Genomic DNA, 16,808 nt, shown 5'->3' with positions numbered 1-16,808 from the left:
GTAAAAACATTGATGGCAAAATATACATTATTCTTTAGTATTTTTTGGTACATAAGTCAGTCCATCTTCCATCATTACACAGATTTTTAGGGGAGTGATAATTTTAAAAGCATACATTTTGAGATAGAAATGGTTAATGTAGTGGGTGAAGTGACATAAGGAATTCTGTTTTTTATATTTTTCAGGTGATACTGGACCAATGGTAGCTGCGACTTTGAAACTTGGCATTGCTATCTTAAATGGCGGGAACTCTACAGTACAGCAGGTAACGTCTTTAAGCCACCCACATAATATACTCTTCCACCAGATGGACCATATCATCATCCTATTGAACTGTTTTAGTCAGCCTAGAGGAACTATTAGTTGTAAAATTTTTCATTTTCTGTGTAAAAAAAGGCCTTTTTTTATGGCCATCTTGTCCCAAGACTTAAACATCTAGGTAGCACCCTGCCATGTGCAGCACTAACTCTCTTGAGAAGTCTGAAGTCTTATCCGATGATGTCATCATGTGCAATCTGCATTTCATGTGAATAAGTCAGCATAAAATGGTTTGTTTTAATAGTGGGAAAAAGTAAATATTCTTACCTTAGGAGCCTAGTTTGGCAACATGTTTTATAGTATTATACCTCTTATAAATTGATTCTCAAGATTTTGTTGTATATTTGGTGAGAAGCCTAACTCCTGGGTTAACACAATGCATGTTTAGAATTTTTTTAGTTGTAATTCTAGTCTCCTAAGACATGAGAAAATCTCTTCTCAACCAAGTTCTATAACTATGTTTAGTTAGACATGATCTGGGCTGACTTTAACAATGTCAACCAGTTCTGACAAAGGATACAATCTCTATTATCCAACTGAAGGCCAAGGTCTGTGAGTTTGTTAGAATACAAGTGTTTGAGTGACTTTAAAAAAAAAAAAAACTGTCAGAAACAGACTGTCATAGGTTCTATAACGCACATCCCTGGGGTCACTACTCACATAGCCAGCAGTGTGGCCCTGAGCGCAAATATACTTCTTACACTAAATGAAAAACAGCAAAACAAAACATAATTTAAGTAGCAGATTGTATTATTCTAAAACTATCATCTATCTCATATTTTTCTATATTGGCTTGTATAAGAGAAAGAATAGTTTATGAACATGGAACCAATAACCATTGTTTATTGGGTAAGTTCTAACAAGGTAGGGAAACGACTACCCAATGGAAGAAAAGGAAGGCTGATGAAAACCTTCGAGTATCTGACTTCATGTTGCTCTGAACTCCAGAATCACAACAGTGAGACAAAGCCCTGAATATGTTCCTGAAAGACCTTTGATTCTAAGAAAAGCAGAGAAAATTTGAAGGTTGCCTTTGGGTTGGTGAAGTTTTAAACTAGGTTAAGTTAGCAACCCAGAATAGCTGAAAAATTCATCTTTACATTTTTCTCAAATTACATGCTGCTTTTTCTGCAAAGTAATTCTTACATTTTTGGACTGGAGGTGTACATAGGCCTAATCTAAGCCCAGTGCCTAACTTTTTAATACCTCTGACAGGTTAGTGAAGCATCTAGACTCCTCTCTGTGTCCTGTTTTTAAATTATATAGTGAAATCTCACAGGTTTATAAAAGAAACTACATGTAGTGAAATGTGGTTATTAAAATATTATAAACAGATTTTAGATAAAGTAATGTGTTCTTTTATGAACTCATTAAATAAAAGATCCAGTTATTGGTCTAATTATTGAGAAGAAATGAGTAGTCTAAATATTTTTAAATAGCTTCAACAATGACTATGATGTGATATGAAGATCTCTGGAATTTCTATTGATGATGGTATCAGAGTAACTGCTAATCCTGTCTGTGTTTGTTGCTTACATTAATAGTTGAAAGGAATTCTAGGTTTCCATTAGAACTTAGTGAAAATAATGATGTCCCTTTTTCTCCATCCAGTTTACAAATGTCCGTTTTTGGTTTTCATGGTAAATGACTACATGACTTAAAAAAAAAAAACTGAAGAAAACCTATCTATTCTCTATAATATTTAGCAAAAAATAACTTCCCTTTATGTTTTACTTCAAAAGTCTTTAATTATATAGCAGGTGGATTCAAAAATCCTTGGAGCTGAAGGGAGCCATGAGAGATCATGTAATAGATGTACTTTTTGTCTATAATGTCTCTCCTTTTTTTCTGGAAACCTTAAGATACTATTCTACCACCTTCCTTTAGCCCTGAGGCATATTCCTTGTATTTTAAAAGTGTAGTGATTAATACATGCTTCATGTTTTATTAGACCAGTAACTTATCACACTCACCCCCAAAATGGCCAGGTGTTTGTGTGTATCTCTGTGTGTACATATTTGTGTGTATGTGTATATGCATATGTAGATATGTATGTATATCATGTGTGTGCACACACATAGCCTTTACATATTTAGCACCTTATATTACCTTTCACTCAAGTTTCTGAAAATCTAATATTGACTGTTTAGCTCAGCCCTGTGTAGACAGCCCTGATGATAGGACTTATTTACCTCTATTCAAGATTGGAAAAAGAACAGTATCTTTATTATCTTAAAACCTTTGATGTACCTTCTATCATTTTATCATCTTGTATGTATTTCTTGTTTGAAATTTCCAACACATTTCATCCACATTCAAAGTAGAGATTCCATTGCACTATATAATAATAAGCTAAGAAAGTGGAGCCATGCATGGCTTTAGCATTTTATACATCTGTATTTAATCAAAATTTTGACCACCGAACCTGGACATCATTCTGAAAACAGAGAAGAAAAATTTGATAATCAAATGATTCCTATCATTCCTTGAGTTTAAAGACCATGACAATGGAAACTAAATGTCTGTCTTATACCATTGGCATATGGTAGTCAACACCACCTGCATTTAAGGAACTCACATTTGTGTGGAAATCTGTGACTAGCATCTGGGTGGACCTTTTCCCCAGTAACACTGAACTAAATATATGAATCTTCAAATACTTAAAGAGTGACAAGAAGAACGTTAGGAGTATTATTTCCCCCTGGGTATTTATGTAAAGCAACTCCCTTGTTCCAAGCTATGTTTATATATTACTGACATGGAAATGGTGTAGTGGTTTGGTCCATTGGTCCAAACCATCTTGCTTGGACATGCTTGTCACTGTCTCATGGTCATATTTGTATGCTCTGAGGTTTTAAAATCTTTATTCCAACATAGAAAGCATGCTTTTGTTGTTTCCTATTTAACAAAAAATGAGATTTGTATTCAGTGGCCATGTGATTTGTGTATTTACTATAGAAAATGCTTGACTACCTCAAGGAGAAAAAGGATGTGGGCTTCTTTCAGAGCCTTGCTGGCCTGATGCAGTCATGTAGGTAAGCACACACTTTCCTTGTTTTGGTTCTACTCAGTGGTTACATCTTTCAAAGTTTTTGTTTTATATTACTAACTAATTATACATAGAATATTTTTGAATGATTAAGTATGTAGTAAAGTGTGACAGTAGAGGATGTCTTATTTTCTATCTTGTTGTTAGCTGTTAGCAATGTCTTAATTATGTACTACTCAATGCTAATAATGTCTTATAATAGACTTTCCTGCGATTAAATAGAGACCTTAGGGGAATTAGTATGTATTCTGCATACTTGAAAATGAGCAGTGTATGAATTTTACAAGAGAAAAAGGAAAATTCTGATGAGTTTTATTTGGGAGCCTGTAGACCATTTCACTTTTCCCTAAATAAATGAGCTTTCGCCAACTAATTTATGATAATCATTTTCTATTTTTTACAGTATTTAAAATCATTCAGACAGCATTTGACAAAGGATTCTGACAGATACTTAATGTAATAAGCTCTTCCAGCTGGAAAAACATGATTATTATAATTATATTTCAGTGTAATCTGCTAACTTTGTAACATACTCCCAAAGTTGAAGCCTATTAATGTCTTATGTTTGCCTTTCACATGGATCATTTCAGTGCAGACCTTAGGGCAAGAGTGGACTGCTACTAGGAAATTATAGTTGGTAGATGTTGAATTGGGGCATATCTTCAGTGTATGTTAATATTTGGTTCACATTTCACAATATACAATTTGTAGACATTTTCTCTCCTGACGGAAGAAGATTTTCTATTAGTCCTCTAAGTGTTTTTCTCCCTGTTATCATAGTGTCCTCGACCTAAATGCATTTGAGCGACAAAACAAAGCTGAAGGACTTGGAATGGTGACCGAGGAAGGATCAGGTATTGATCACTTAAATTAAAAGGATCAACTGCACCACCACCTCCACCTTTCCTAAAATGAGTCAGTTACCAATTACCTTTCTCAATACAGAGAGATACAAGGTTATTTTTAAATGGCCCAAAATGCTTATGTGATTCATTTTAAAAGTTCATAATTGCACACTAACTCAGGTCACACCCGAAACTCAACCTTCCCTATTTGGCCATGAACTCCTTTTTGTTCCAGACCTACCATAAGTGTCTTTTCCCCTAGTTGGGTAGTAGATCAAGATCTCTTATTAGAGAATTATCTATAAAATTATAAAGCACATAGATGAACCAAATTAGAGAATATTAGACTTCTTTTGGTGGCTTAATGGCAAACTGCCAAGCTCTTAAATTCTTCTGTCTCCTTAGAATAGTGATGCTTTGAGATCCTTCTATCAACCACTATTCCATCTGCCTCCTCCCTTTTAGCCCAGATATCTCATCCATCCATATGTCTTTGCAAGTCCAAATCTGATGAAAGAAATTAAGGAGTCATTTTTAATGTTTAAATAATTCTGATCACTTCATTTACATGTGCACAAATATAATAACACATAATCTTAGAGTTTTTCTCTCTGTAAATAGATGTGTATATCAACTAGAAAATTTAGCACACAGGACATTTAAAGCAGAAATAACTATTACCGCTTTTTCATTTCAGTACTTATTAAGAAAAAAAATTCAGTATTTTTTTTGTCTTGATTTACTTTTATTTGTTTGTGTTTGAGTTTTTTCAATTAATTTAGTTTCAGTGAGGCCCTGTGTGTTTATCTCTTTTTGCTTGTTTGGTCTTGTTTGGAGTGGTCATCTTATCAATGCATTAGTTTTGGAACATCAGATCTTTGATAAAGCTAATCATGTGGCAAAAAATAAATTTTAACCTTCTGCCCTTTGTAATCTCCTTACCTTTCTGAAATATTTTAGAATTAATGAATCTCTCTAATTATTTCCATGTATTTTTGTTCTCACAATAGGTAAAAGAATGGGCTGCATATTTATTACTGTTTTCTAAAAATTGTGAATTTTATATATTCTAATCCTTCTGCTACAGTATAGCTCCTGTGTGCTTTTGTTTTCTGTTTGACATTTGAATGTCAAATGTTCAAGCATCAGCTATTTAGTCATACAGTTATCTAATTATGTTAGCTACCTTTACGAAAAACTTGCCAGCAGCACTCTAAACTTATTTAAGTTTTCCGAAATTAATATCCAGCCAAATCTCTTCATTATTAAGGGTTATGTCAATGCAACCTGAGGGTCCCATATGGAGACCTCATAGTCCCTACAAATCTCAGTGCCCATTTATCTGCCTGCTTCAGAGCGTCTCCAGGAAGCCCTGGGCATTTTCCTATAGCTGTAAAGTGTCTAAAAATGAATGAATTCTTTGTCCAAAGTCTGACTTTCCTGTCTTGGAATTAGAAATCAATTCCATTTTTTCCCTATTACTTGATGTTCCAGAGGCGTGAACACCGTTCCATTAATCAGTCTCCATCATTGTTCATACCAGCCCCCACATAGGAATAGTGGCCACGCAGGATTATTTTACTGAGTCTCCTACCCTTTGTCAGCCAGATACCCCGAATAACATTCATATGTCCCAAATCAAGAAATAACTTGGTGAAATGACCATTCTGATACGAGAATTAACCACACCTCTCAACAGGAGATTGATTTTATCTGTTTCTTCTTTTTCTACACACACAGATAATTGCCCAAACTGATTAACACTTTTTCTGTTTTACTTCCTTACAAACAGCAAGACAAAAACAACATCTCAACTTATTTTTTTTCCCCACTTCCTTTCCTTTCAACTGTAAATGTACCTTCCTCCCTTCCTCAGTCATCACACATGAGCGTGGTAATTATTACAAAAGATCTGCCTTTGAGTTCTTTGCTCCTTCTTTTGTTGCTAGCTTTGTGTACCATCTTGACAGTGACAGTTTTTTTGTGCATTTTTTCCTTTTATAGACTGTCTAACAGATAAATTATTATTTCATTTCCATCATTATGCATCCTTTTATTTTAAGACTTATCTACCGAGCTTTCCTTTTTCTTTCTTTCCATGAGGATGTGCAGCGATTAACATATTAGACGTAAAGGAGCAAGAAGCATTTAAGTTACGTTTCTGGATTTGTTGTGTTCTGTTTCTTTCATTTTGAAAAAATTCTGGTGGACTGAGTGTTTGCAACTGTTGTGTAAATGAATGAATCATAGATGTGTGTAGTAGTCTCTCTGTGGCGTTTCTGTCTTGGGCATACTGTGGCTTTATGGCTGCACCAATGGGTGCAGGGATATGGGGGGTGATCTGGGGGTGGGGGTGGGGGTGTGGCTGGCTGAGTCTTCTCTTGGCCAGGACCTTCTGCCAGTTCCCTTCCAAATATTGAGAAATCTGCATAGTTTTACTCTATCCCTTTGAAAACACCACACATTAAAAACCTTCTGAACATAAAAACTGTCTTTCATTCATTCTTGAGGCTGAATTCCAAGAATTGTAGAAACAGATGCAAACTAATGTCATGACACAGATGATCGTTTCTAAAAGACCTTATATGCAATGGCGATAAACAAAGGAAGAGATTTTTGAAAAGTACCTACTATACATCAAGGCTTTAGAGATCAAATCATGCTCTCTAGATATATGTAGTCTTGCCGTAATTGAGAGGCCTGTTAGAACCCACAATGGCAGTTCACTTGCTCTACTACTTCCCAAATTAAGAACACCTAAAGCAACTCCATCTTTTGGCATATTCTGAAATTTTTTGTGACATGCCCGTTCTTGTGTTTAAGTGGCTATGGAAGTTAAGAAGTTTGTACCCTCATAGGAGAAGGATAATCAACCATTCCTCCTAGAATACATAGAGAAGGTTGAAGAATTTCAATGTTAGTGCTATTGTAGCTTAAGAGCCTGAGGCCCAAGCAGTATCAAGTCAGCATGACTTGAGAAAATAATCTGATGACCTAACTTTTCTCCCTCCTAACCAACTGTCTCTGTTAGGCTAAATCTTGTCCTGATGATGATAAAATGACTGTAAATTATATAGCCATGGAAAATGTTTAACTTAAATGTACCTTTTTGATACTTACAACCCCCAGGAAAGTATTGTCCCCATTTTATAGGTGAGGAGACTGAGGAATGGAAAGATTACATGGCTTGTCCATTTCACACAGTGAAATGGCAGGGTTAAGACTGAAATACAGGCTTTCTGCCTCCTGCTGTTACCAGTTTCACAAGAAAATCCCTTACCCCTATCTTTTAATATCTTCCAGGGCTTATTTTATATTTATCATATTTGTTTAGGTAGTATTTTTTTACTTCTTTACTAGTTACCCATTCTTCCCCTCAAAGACACTAATCTTTTGCCAATTTTTGCACTTAATGTTGGAATTGTAAAGTCACTTTAGAATTTTGTATGGCCACACGTGATACTCCTAATCTTGTATTGAGATGGCAGGAGGAAATACATGACTTTTTAAGGTTTGTATACAAGGATTTCAGACTAATCATTTAACACTCCTTTTTCCACTGCTGTTACCAGCACTTAAGTTTGCCAGTATTACTGTCCCTTCTTTCTAAATTTACCCCATTTCTGCAAAAGCCTGGACCTCCCACTTGTTTAAAAAAACAAAACAAAACAGTTTTCTTTGGCAAGTATGTTTAGTAGATTTGTGATGTGCTCAGTGTTGTCCTCTGTATATTTTTTAGTCGTATTTTCCTCTCACATACAATGAAGTTCAAAACCAAAAACCTATATAAATATTTAAAATCTCATTCCATCCTTGGATTTTTTTTTTTTGTCAGAACCATTTAGCCTCATTATGAAGATCATTATGAGCTTGAAAGTGCAGTTTTTCTTCTTTCAACTTCTTGGTATGGAGTAGAAGATATTTCATTTTATTTTTTGATCTTTTTGTAGTGATCCTAGACTTCATCAGCAAGATGAAATCTTGAGGCTGATCTCATTCCTCAGAAATTTAGATTTTTAAAAATTTTATATAAAACATGAACTCCCAGTTAACGTTTCTGAATTTCCATCTGTTTCTGATAATGTGTTGAATCAAGGTTCTTCCTTGGTGTGTTTATAGTGACCTCATCAAGTTTGTATGAAGAGGTAGCAAAAGAATTAACTGTTAATAAATGAAAAAGATAACACAATCTCTAAATATTGGCTATCCTAATTTTTTTAGTAGTTTATTTAGTATTTTAATTATTTACTGGCTATCTCCCACCCCAGATTTGCAAAGTCTGACACAAGTGTAGTTCTGCTCTGTCTTTCCTGTGGGTTAATTTTACTTTCAAGGAAAGCCTGTGATATTCGTTCATGGCACTATATAGATTTACCTAACATCCCCGCACAGTTTTTAAACAGTGACACACTGATGGAAATTTGAGTGGCTATTATGTGCTAGATGCTCTCCTAGACATTGGAGTTCTTATGGGCTCAGTATTGTATAGACAGACTCATAAACAAAAAACGTCAAAACCCATGATCTGTGTGTATGAGTGAACTGAGTTGAAGTGCTTGGCTACCAGGCTGATGGGGTAAGGATCATAGTAGAAGTAAGAGATGGCCTGAAATAGTCATTTGCCTGGTGGATTAGGAAGGCAATGAAAGGCATTTCAGTGGAAGGGAATCACATATGTAAAGCATGTTAAGGTACAAAGCACCACAAAGAACACTACTGGCCTAGTATGGTTGAAGAGAAATGAACAGACTAGAGGGAAAAGATAGTTGTGGGATGCTGTCAAAGCCTTTTGTGCCATGCCAAGAAATTTGTGTTTTCCTTCTGAGGCCACCAAGAGCCATTACATAAGTAACACTTTGGTAGTATTATGTGTTGTGTGATGATCCACCTGGCATTAAGTTCCTAGCATACATTGTTCAAACCAGCAACATTAAAGTGCTCAGATTACTGATTCCTCAGTAATGTTAGTTTGCTAAATAGATCTTGAGTCCTCCAAAGATAGTGAGCAGCAAGATTTCCTTCATGGAGGTTGGGGAGCTCTGAGGTTATTATAATGATAGACTGAGGGAATTTTTAAGAGAACATTTTTCATATCTATTGCTAAAGGAATCCATCTGTTTATTGGGAGAGTGTTATAATTAGATTGCCTACAAGTATTGTTGTAGGCAACAGTGTGTAAGATGGGTATTACAGCCTGAAGGCAGAGGGATCAGTTAGGATGTTGGTGGATGGAATGGATGAAGAACAGTAAAAATTCCAGTTGGAGTAATGGGTGCAGAAAGGCATTAAGAGGTTATAAGAGAAATAATCTGCAAATCACATTTGAAAGCAAAATGATGTCTTCCTCTAACATGTACTTTAATTCTGTTATCCAGGGAAATACCTAATTAATTTCACATAGTGGTCATTTTTATTGTCTTGGGATCTGAAATAGAGATGCATTTTATCACTGGTATCACTTTGAGTGCATAAATATGTAGATTATTTTTCATATTCACAACCCACTGGAAGTCTGTATTTTAGAAACCTAGGTCTTTTGAACCTATGACTTCATATGGTTAAAACTTCACCATTATCCCTGTTCTGCTTTGCATATTTCGAAGCAACTGTACTTGCTTAAACCACTTTTACTCTCTCAACAACCCTATAAAGTAAGGAGTTTGGGAAATTGTTAATTCCCATACCAAAATGATGAAACAAAGGGTCAGAAAGGTGAATTGACTTTCCCAAAGCCACATATCTGGAAGATGGTTTTCCATGGGTTCTAACATTGGTGAAACAAGTAGGTGTTCACAATTTAACATAGTGCATATAGTCCGAGATTGTTAGCCAAAGATCTTATGGATTACTGATGTGAGCTTTACAAAGTTTAGAAACTATAGCATACTGGATTTAGAAACACCACATGATATTGAAATGACCTGTTCATTGCCTGTCTTTTCCATTAGACTATGAACTTTGTCAGGTTCAGGCTTGTGTCTGTTAGTCTTTATATATCCAGGACCTCACAAGGTGCCTAGCATATAGAAGACACTTAATGAATGTTTATTGAAGTTTACTGGACTCAAACCCTTTATTAGTTACTACTTATAGGATCTTCATCAAATTACTTAATTTCTCATTTTTTTACTTAACCACAAGATGGACTTCATGTCACTTGATTCATAGGATTATTGCAAACCTGCAATGAAATAATGAGAAAAATCTATGTATCACAATGCCTAGCACACTGTAATCACCAACTAAACATTAATCATGAATCCACTTAAAAAAGTATATCCTTTTTGGTTGAGTGACAGTATAATTTAAGCAGCCAGTTAAACCATTTAAGGAGTGACATTAAAATCCAGTCTTCTATTTTATGCTACCCTTTTAGCTTTCCATTATTGGAAATACTGCCATGAAAAGACCTTACAACAAAGAGGATCTTAGTCTTTTGGTCTATTTCTCCTAATTCAATTGTTTTTATGTATCTACTAGGTAGTCTTTTCACTTATTACATTAATTTTACTAACAATTATTAATAATTTTTAGCAATTATTGGTATTTTAGATAATAAAACAAACACTTAAACCCTTGTGTACTTTTCTATTAATTAGATAAACCAAGTGTGAGTAGAACAGTGGCTTTTAAAAGTGATTAGATTTTTAGGGGGTGCCTGGGTGGTTCAGTTGGTTGATTATCCAACTCTTGATTTTAGCTCAGGTCATGATCTTATGGGTCGTGAGATCAAGTCCCACATTGGGATCCACATTCAGCAGGGACTCAGTTTAAAGATTCTCTCCCTGCCCCTCCCCTCACTTATTCTCTCTCTTTCTCTCTTTCAAATAAATAAATCTTTTAAAAAATAAAATAAATAAGTGATTAGATTTTTAATATAGGAACTAATTTTACTGGTAGCTTGAACAAAGAAAGTCTACTATTATTATTTCCAAGTGAAAATTTATGTTTTTGAGAATATTTTGATCCATTAAAATTAAGATGGCTTTTTAAAAATATAAACAAGTTTAATAAATATGTTCAGATAACCACATTCATCACCTAAACATGTTGTTCCCATCTTTATTTAGTATTATTGCACTGCTACTAATAATCATAACCTTTCCACAATTTCTAAAAATATTCACACAAATTATGAAGAGCTAGTGAGATAGTGCACATGTTCTCATTTCAAAGATGAGAACACTGGGGCACAAAGAACCATCTCCTCATCAGCGACAATACTGAAAAAACTCTCCCTTTAATACAGTATTAGAAAACATAAGCCCCTTATAAGTAATTAAAAACGAAACCAAAAGAATGCCCTTTATAGTACTCATACTTGACCATCACACAGCTATTACAAATAATATTTTAAGAATGTCAGAGCACTTTCAATTACATTTTACACCATTTCATTGTTATTAATCTTAGTCTCCATCTTACAATGGAATTCCTTTGCATACATCACAAAACAAACTGTTGATCCTGTACCTTCTGCAGACATAAAGCCATCATCCATCTCTGTTATTGTACTACTTACATGCAGCATGGGGAATGGCAGCATTTTAATCAGACAGTGATGTGTTTGTTAAGCAGTAGCACCCCAGTTTATTCCTCATATCACCTGACGGTAAATGAAGGCTTGGCCCACACTCTCCCACTCTTCTCTCCCTACTGTTCTTCTGTGTGCAGCCTGTTCTTATGTGAGTAAAATTACTTGTATGTGTTTTGGTATACATAAAGAAAATATTGTGCATGCCAACAAATGAAACCTTATGTTATAAATCAGTGTGCATTGTGCAGAGCATTTTTAGGACTATATATTTTTTCATGATTAACTTTTCTGAATACTTTCTATTAAAGGTTACTTATTCCACATTAAGTATATGAACAGTGAAAGTACATGGTCTATTGATTCAATTTTCTTAAAAAAAGCATTTTAGATGGGCTCATAAGGGAAGAATCAATAAATCTGTGTAGCCAACTCATAATATTTTGATTTAAGTATCATTTTAAAGACTCTTATGATTCACATAGTTCATGGAAAGATACTAAGTATTATCAGTGAAGAATTCAACCTAGCCTATTCTCTCTTTCTTTCTTATCCCGCCATGAACGTAGACACTGAGGTATGGGCTTATCAGCCATGTACTGAGATTCAAAGCAATGAGCATTTAAACTTACTACACAACTAATCTGTATACATGGTGATTTTAGTTTGGTCACCAAATATCATATCTTACAGGGAACCCAGTACAGTGATTTTATGTACTTTTTTTAATGTTTATGTTAGTTTTCAAAATGGTTTTGCTTCCTAACCCTCCCATTATATGAAGCCTCTCACTTTGAAAGTCACAGACTGCAGACTGGTAAGTCCATCAGCTCTCTGTCATTATAATCATTCATGATTTTAGTTAATGTAAATACATGGTCATTGCATAGTTTTCTTTCTTGGCCCGAAGTATTTCCAGCCTGAAAAGTTATTACCATTTTTTTAAATACATAAGTAACATTCATTCACTTGCCGAACGACATTTTTGTGTCATGTTGATTTCTAGACAACAAATTTAGATTCCAGAGCATACACTCATAATGTTGGAGATTTTTCCACTGACACTATGCTTTTCAAATCAACTTTCATTTGTGTGGTGCTGTTTTTTTGTTTGTTTCTTTCTCTGTGTTTTTGTTTTCAGAGTGACTTGTTGATCAAGATACATTTTGATTGAAATGTAGGTACAATATCTGAACCCTTTTCTGAGGTGTCATGGTTGCCCTAGAAATAATAGGTTTTGTTTTGTTTTGTTTTGTTTTGTTTGTAATGATGCTGAGTAGCTTCTGTAGCTCTGAGATAGCCACTTTTTTTTTTTTTTTTTTTGTAACCTTTTCTGGTTAGATATACTCATACAGCATGAGCCATCAAAGTCTTTCTTTGGTTTGATATTTAGAATTAGGTCTGTTTTCCAGTTTTCTCTCCTCTGGAAGTAATGCTCCAACCAGTCATGTCTCTCAATCGGATTTCTGAAGTCTCTACTTTTTTAAATCCATAAGCTCATGAGACCATTAACTGAAACTAATTAAGAGACATTTTCCCAGTCCTTTATAAGGATTCTTTTAATTATTCCTTCAATAAAAGAAACTCTGGCCCAGTTTTCTATATGCATTGAATGCCTTTGCATTGAATCATTCGATCATATTCCGAGAACAGAACAGGCTTAACTTTGGTGTTTGTAAGAGATGTAGAGATCATTCCCATACATGTCTTACCCAAAAAAGGAAAAGAAAAAGAAAAGAAGAGTTTAAATCTTCAGGTTGTTTCTAAAATGTTGCCAAACCCATGCTGCTACTTTTAACAGAGAGAAACCTGAGTTTTAAGATTCAAATGTTCTTTTTGACAAAGAAAAAGTGCATCTATCTGCCAAGCGCATGGTCATATGAGCTTCAGATAGAAAAGTGGCTATGATTTGTGACTGTTTTTGGTTCAGAACGATGCTAGATCAACATGCAAGTTTTTGGAGGTTGGGATAGGAAGGGAGGGACAGGCCAGGGTGGTTGATCATGTCTGATTTCTCTGGACTTTCTGCAGGAGAAAAGGTTCTCCAGGATGACGAGTTCACTTGTGACCTCTTCCGCTTCCTACAACTGCTTTGTGAGGGACACAACTCAGGTTTGTGAGACCCAGACTATCTGATGGTACCAATGAATAAGAATTTTGAGACCAGTAATGACAGGGGCCTGTTAGTTCTAATTACGCTTCACCCCTGAGTCAAGAAAGATTCTTGAGCATTCTATGCGCTGTGACATTTTATGTATTACATTCCTACTTTCAAAGCCTTTTGCTAGCCACTTCACTTAATTCCCATCAATTGTTCTTCTCTTAGAGAAGACAAGTGGGAAAAAGATATTGATGAGATAGATATCTAGAGAAATATATAGCTTTTATTTCCTTTATACCACTCCTTTTTAACTGGGGACTCTTCTTCATTGTATTACTTAGCATAATGCATTTACCTTTGCTGTTTATATAACTAGCTCTCTCTCAGACTTACATCTGTGAGGGCAAGGACTGCATCCTAATTTTATCTTCGTTTCCTCAGCACTAAGCATAGTACTAAGGAACAAATGATTACTGAGTACATCATTTAATTGCTATATCCTAAAGGATGGAACCCCTTCCGGTGATTCATATGCCCAGAGCTCTAGAGATATGAATCAGGAAACAGATGTTAACAACCTCTTAGAGAAAAACTAAATAATGACATACTGTGAAGCACCTTGATGTTTTGAGGGGGGGGGGGGGCTCACTTAAAACACTCCTCTTGGATAAAGGACAGCTCTTAGCCACAGTGATTTTGCTGGAGAAATTATCAGCTTTCGGAGTTCTTCAAATAACTCGTTTTAAACTTTTGAGGAAGCTATAGTAACATATTTTGATCTTATGTAGATTTTCAAAATTATCTGAGAACCCAGACTGGCAACAACACAACTGTCAACATAATCATCTCTACTGTAGACTACCTCCTGAGAGTCCAGGTATGTTGCCTTCTGTTAGGAAGAAATGAAAGGGGTTAGTTTGTTGAAATAATGAGGCAGAGTTATTAAATGGGTATGTTTTAATGTGTTTTGATTGATGACTTTCCTTCTGCAGTGGATAGATAAATGGAGGAAGAGTATTTGAAACTTTCAAGAGTGAGAAAGAAAGGCTTTCAAAATACCTACAATATACTTAAATTTAACATGTGATTCTTTTCAGTTGTCCTGATAGTTGAATTAATTTTAAAATTCAGCTTAACACTCCACCACTTAAAAATCTCCCCGATACTGTAGTAATCTTTCACACGTTAATAAAACTGAATCTGACGGTGTAGGCTCCTAAGTAATGGGAACCCTGTACAAACTTTATTTCCCTCACCTTATTTATAAGAGTGGCCAGATAGGGTAACTTAAGATCTACGCATTCAGACTTTCAGTTTCTGGAGCACATAAAAGCACAACACTCTTTTTTTTCCCCCTAACACTTCCATTTTTGAAGCAAATATGAAATATTGCTGAAAACATATTTGTGATTTTTAAAATCCTATCTCAAAACCCAAATGTAGTTTGTATGCTAGACTAAATTGTATTACTTCTCTAGCCAACTACAATTCCTTCCAATATAAGTTATTGTTGAAAATGTCCTATTCAGAAATGTTGATCTTATTTAGATGTTTGTTTATGGTTTTGTCTGACAGGTAGTCCAACCAGTTTCTTGAGGGGCATTTACAGGAACAAGGAACATTTTTGAGTTCTCATGAGGAAACGTTGTGGACTTTGCTACAGATGTCTGTAATCCAAAGAACATCCACAGCTTGTCTAATTTTTGTGCTTAAATAGTAAACATTTAACATGGCTCAGTGGATAAATATGTGTTAATCTTATAAATCAGTGTGTCTTTGAACAGATGTGAATCATGTTCACATGATTCACTTGATATGAATCAAGTTCAAGGTCATTAGAAACAGAAAATCATTTTTGAAGCTATGTTTTCTGCGTCTTCTCTTCAGCTGTTACTTCTGTCTAGGAGGACAGGTCAGTGGTAGCTTTAGAATGTGGCTTAATCCTAACATCCCTCTTTTCCAGGAATCCATTAGTGATTTCTATTGGTATTACTCTGGGAAAGATGTTATTGATGAACAAGGACAACGGAATTTTTCCAAAGCAATTCAAGTAGCAAAGCAAGTCTTTAACACTCTCACAGAGTATATTCAGGTAAATATCTATATTTCTGCTATTTGAAGAAAAAAAATAAAAGAGAGTCAATTGGTTAGCACTGAATTCCATAGAAGTATCCAATATGCCTATTTTCCTGCTATGATCCACATTTGCTATTAACCTTTCACATAGATTCTTAGCCAATAATGACAAATATCAGATTGAGATGCAAATATATACGGAATGAACTTTCTTTACTGTTTGGCAGATTGAGATATTATTGATTCCTTTGAGTCCATGAACCAGAATGTTGACTCCATTGTATCTCTAAGGCCTGGTACATATATTAAGCACTCAATAAATATTAAAGAAGGAAGGAGAAAAAATAAAAGGGAAGGAGAAAGGATAGAGCATTAAATGACTAGAACACAATAGAGTTCTAGTAAAAATGAGGAGTTTCATAGAAACTTTATATGAAAGAGAATAGTATTTAAAACTTCATGTTAAAGGGAGACAGAACGTAAAGACTGCTAACTCTGGGAAACGAACTAGGGGTGTTGGAAGGGGAGGAGGGCGGGGGGTGGGAGTGAATGGGTGACAGGCACTGGGGGTTATTCTGTATGTTAGTAAATTGAACACCAATAAAAAAAAAAAGAGTGAAAAAAAATAAAACAAATAAAACTTCATGTTAGTACTTATGTGTGTAGATGCACATACACAACGTACATGTAAAATTATATAATCTAATGTATATTACAGGTAGAATTCCAGTAACTATGAAGAGAATACCTTTTTTTTTTTTAACATTAATTTGTTTTATATTCTCCTTAGGCTAAACTTCTAGACTTAACCTGCAGATTTTTAAAAGATTTTATAAAATTTTGTGTTGTTTTCAACAAGCAAAACTTTGCTATTTCTTAAGGGAC

At 34.8% G+C, this 16,808-nt stretch overlaps 1 protein-coding gene across 1 annotated transcript in view; it reads left to right on the top strand.

Annotated features, from left to right (window-relative positions):
* The window catches only part of RYR2 (ryanodine receptor 2), a 753,550-nt gene that overhangs the window by 682,513 nt on the left and 54,229 nt on the right, over window positions 1-16,808 (top strand). Inside the window, exons 84-89 of the mRNA XM_072822940.1 lie at window positions 186-265; window positions 3,277-3,353; window positions 4,148-4,221; window positions 13,778-13,858; window positions 14,636-14,724; window positions 15,811-15,939. Coding sequence (XP_072679041.1) covers window positions 186-265; window positions 3,277-3,353; window positions 4,148-4,221; window positions 13,778-13,858; window positions 14,636-14,724; window positions 15,811-15,939 — 530 coding nt within the window. The remainder of the gene's footprint in view (window positions 1-185; window positions 266-3,276; window positions 3,354-4,147; window positions 4,222-13,777; window positions 13,859-14,635; window positions 14,725-15,810; window positions 15,940-16,808) is intronic.

Source organism: Canis lupus, chromosome 4 (assembly GCF_048164855.1).
Source record: "Canis lupus baileyi chromosome 4, mCanLup2.hap1, whole genome shotgun sequence".
Classification (NCBI taxonomy): domain Eukaryota; kingdom Metazoa; phylum Chordata; class Mammalia; order Carnivora; family Canidae; genus Canis; species Canis lupus.
This window is presented reverse-complemented; position numbering and strand designations above follow the sequence as displayed.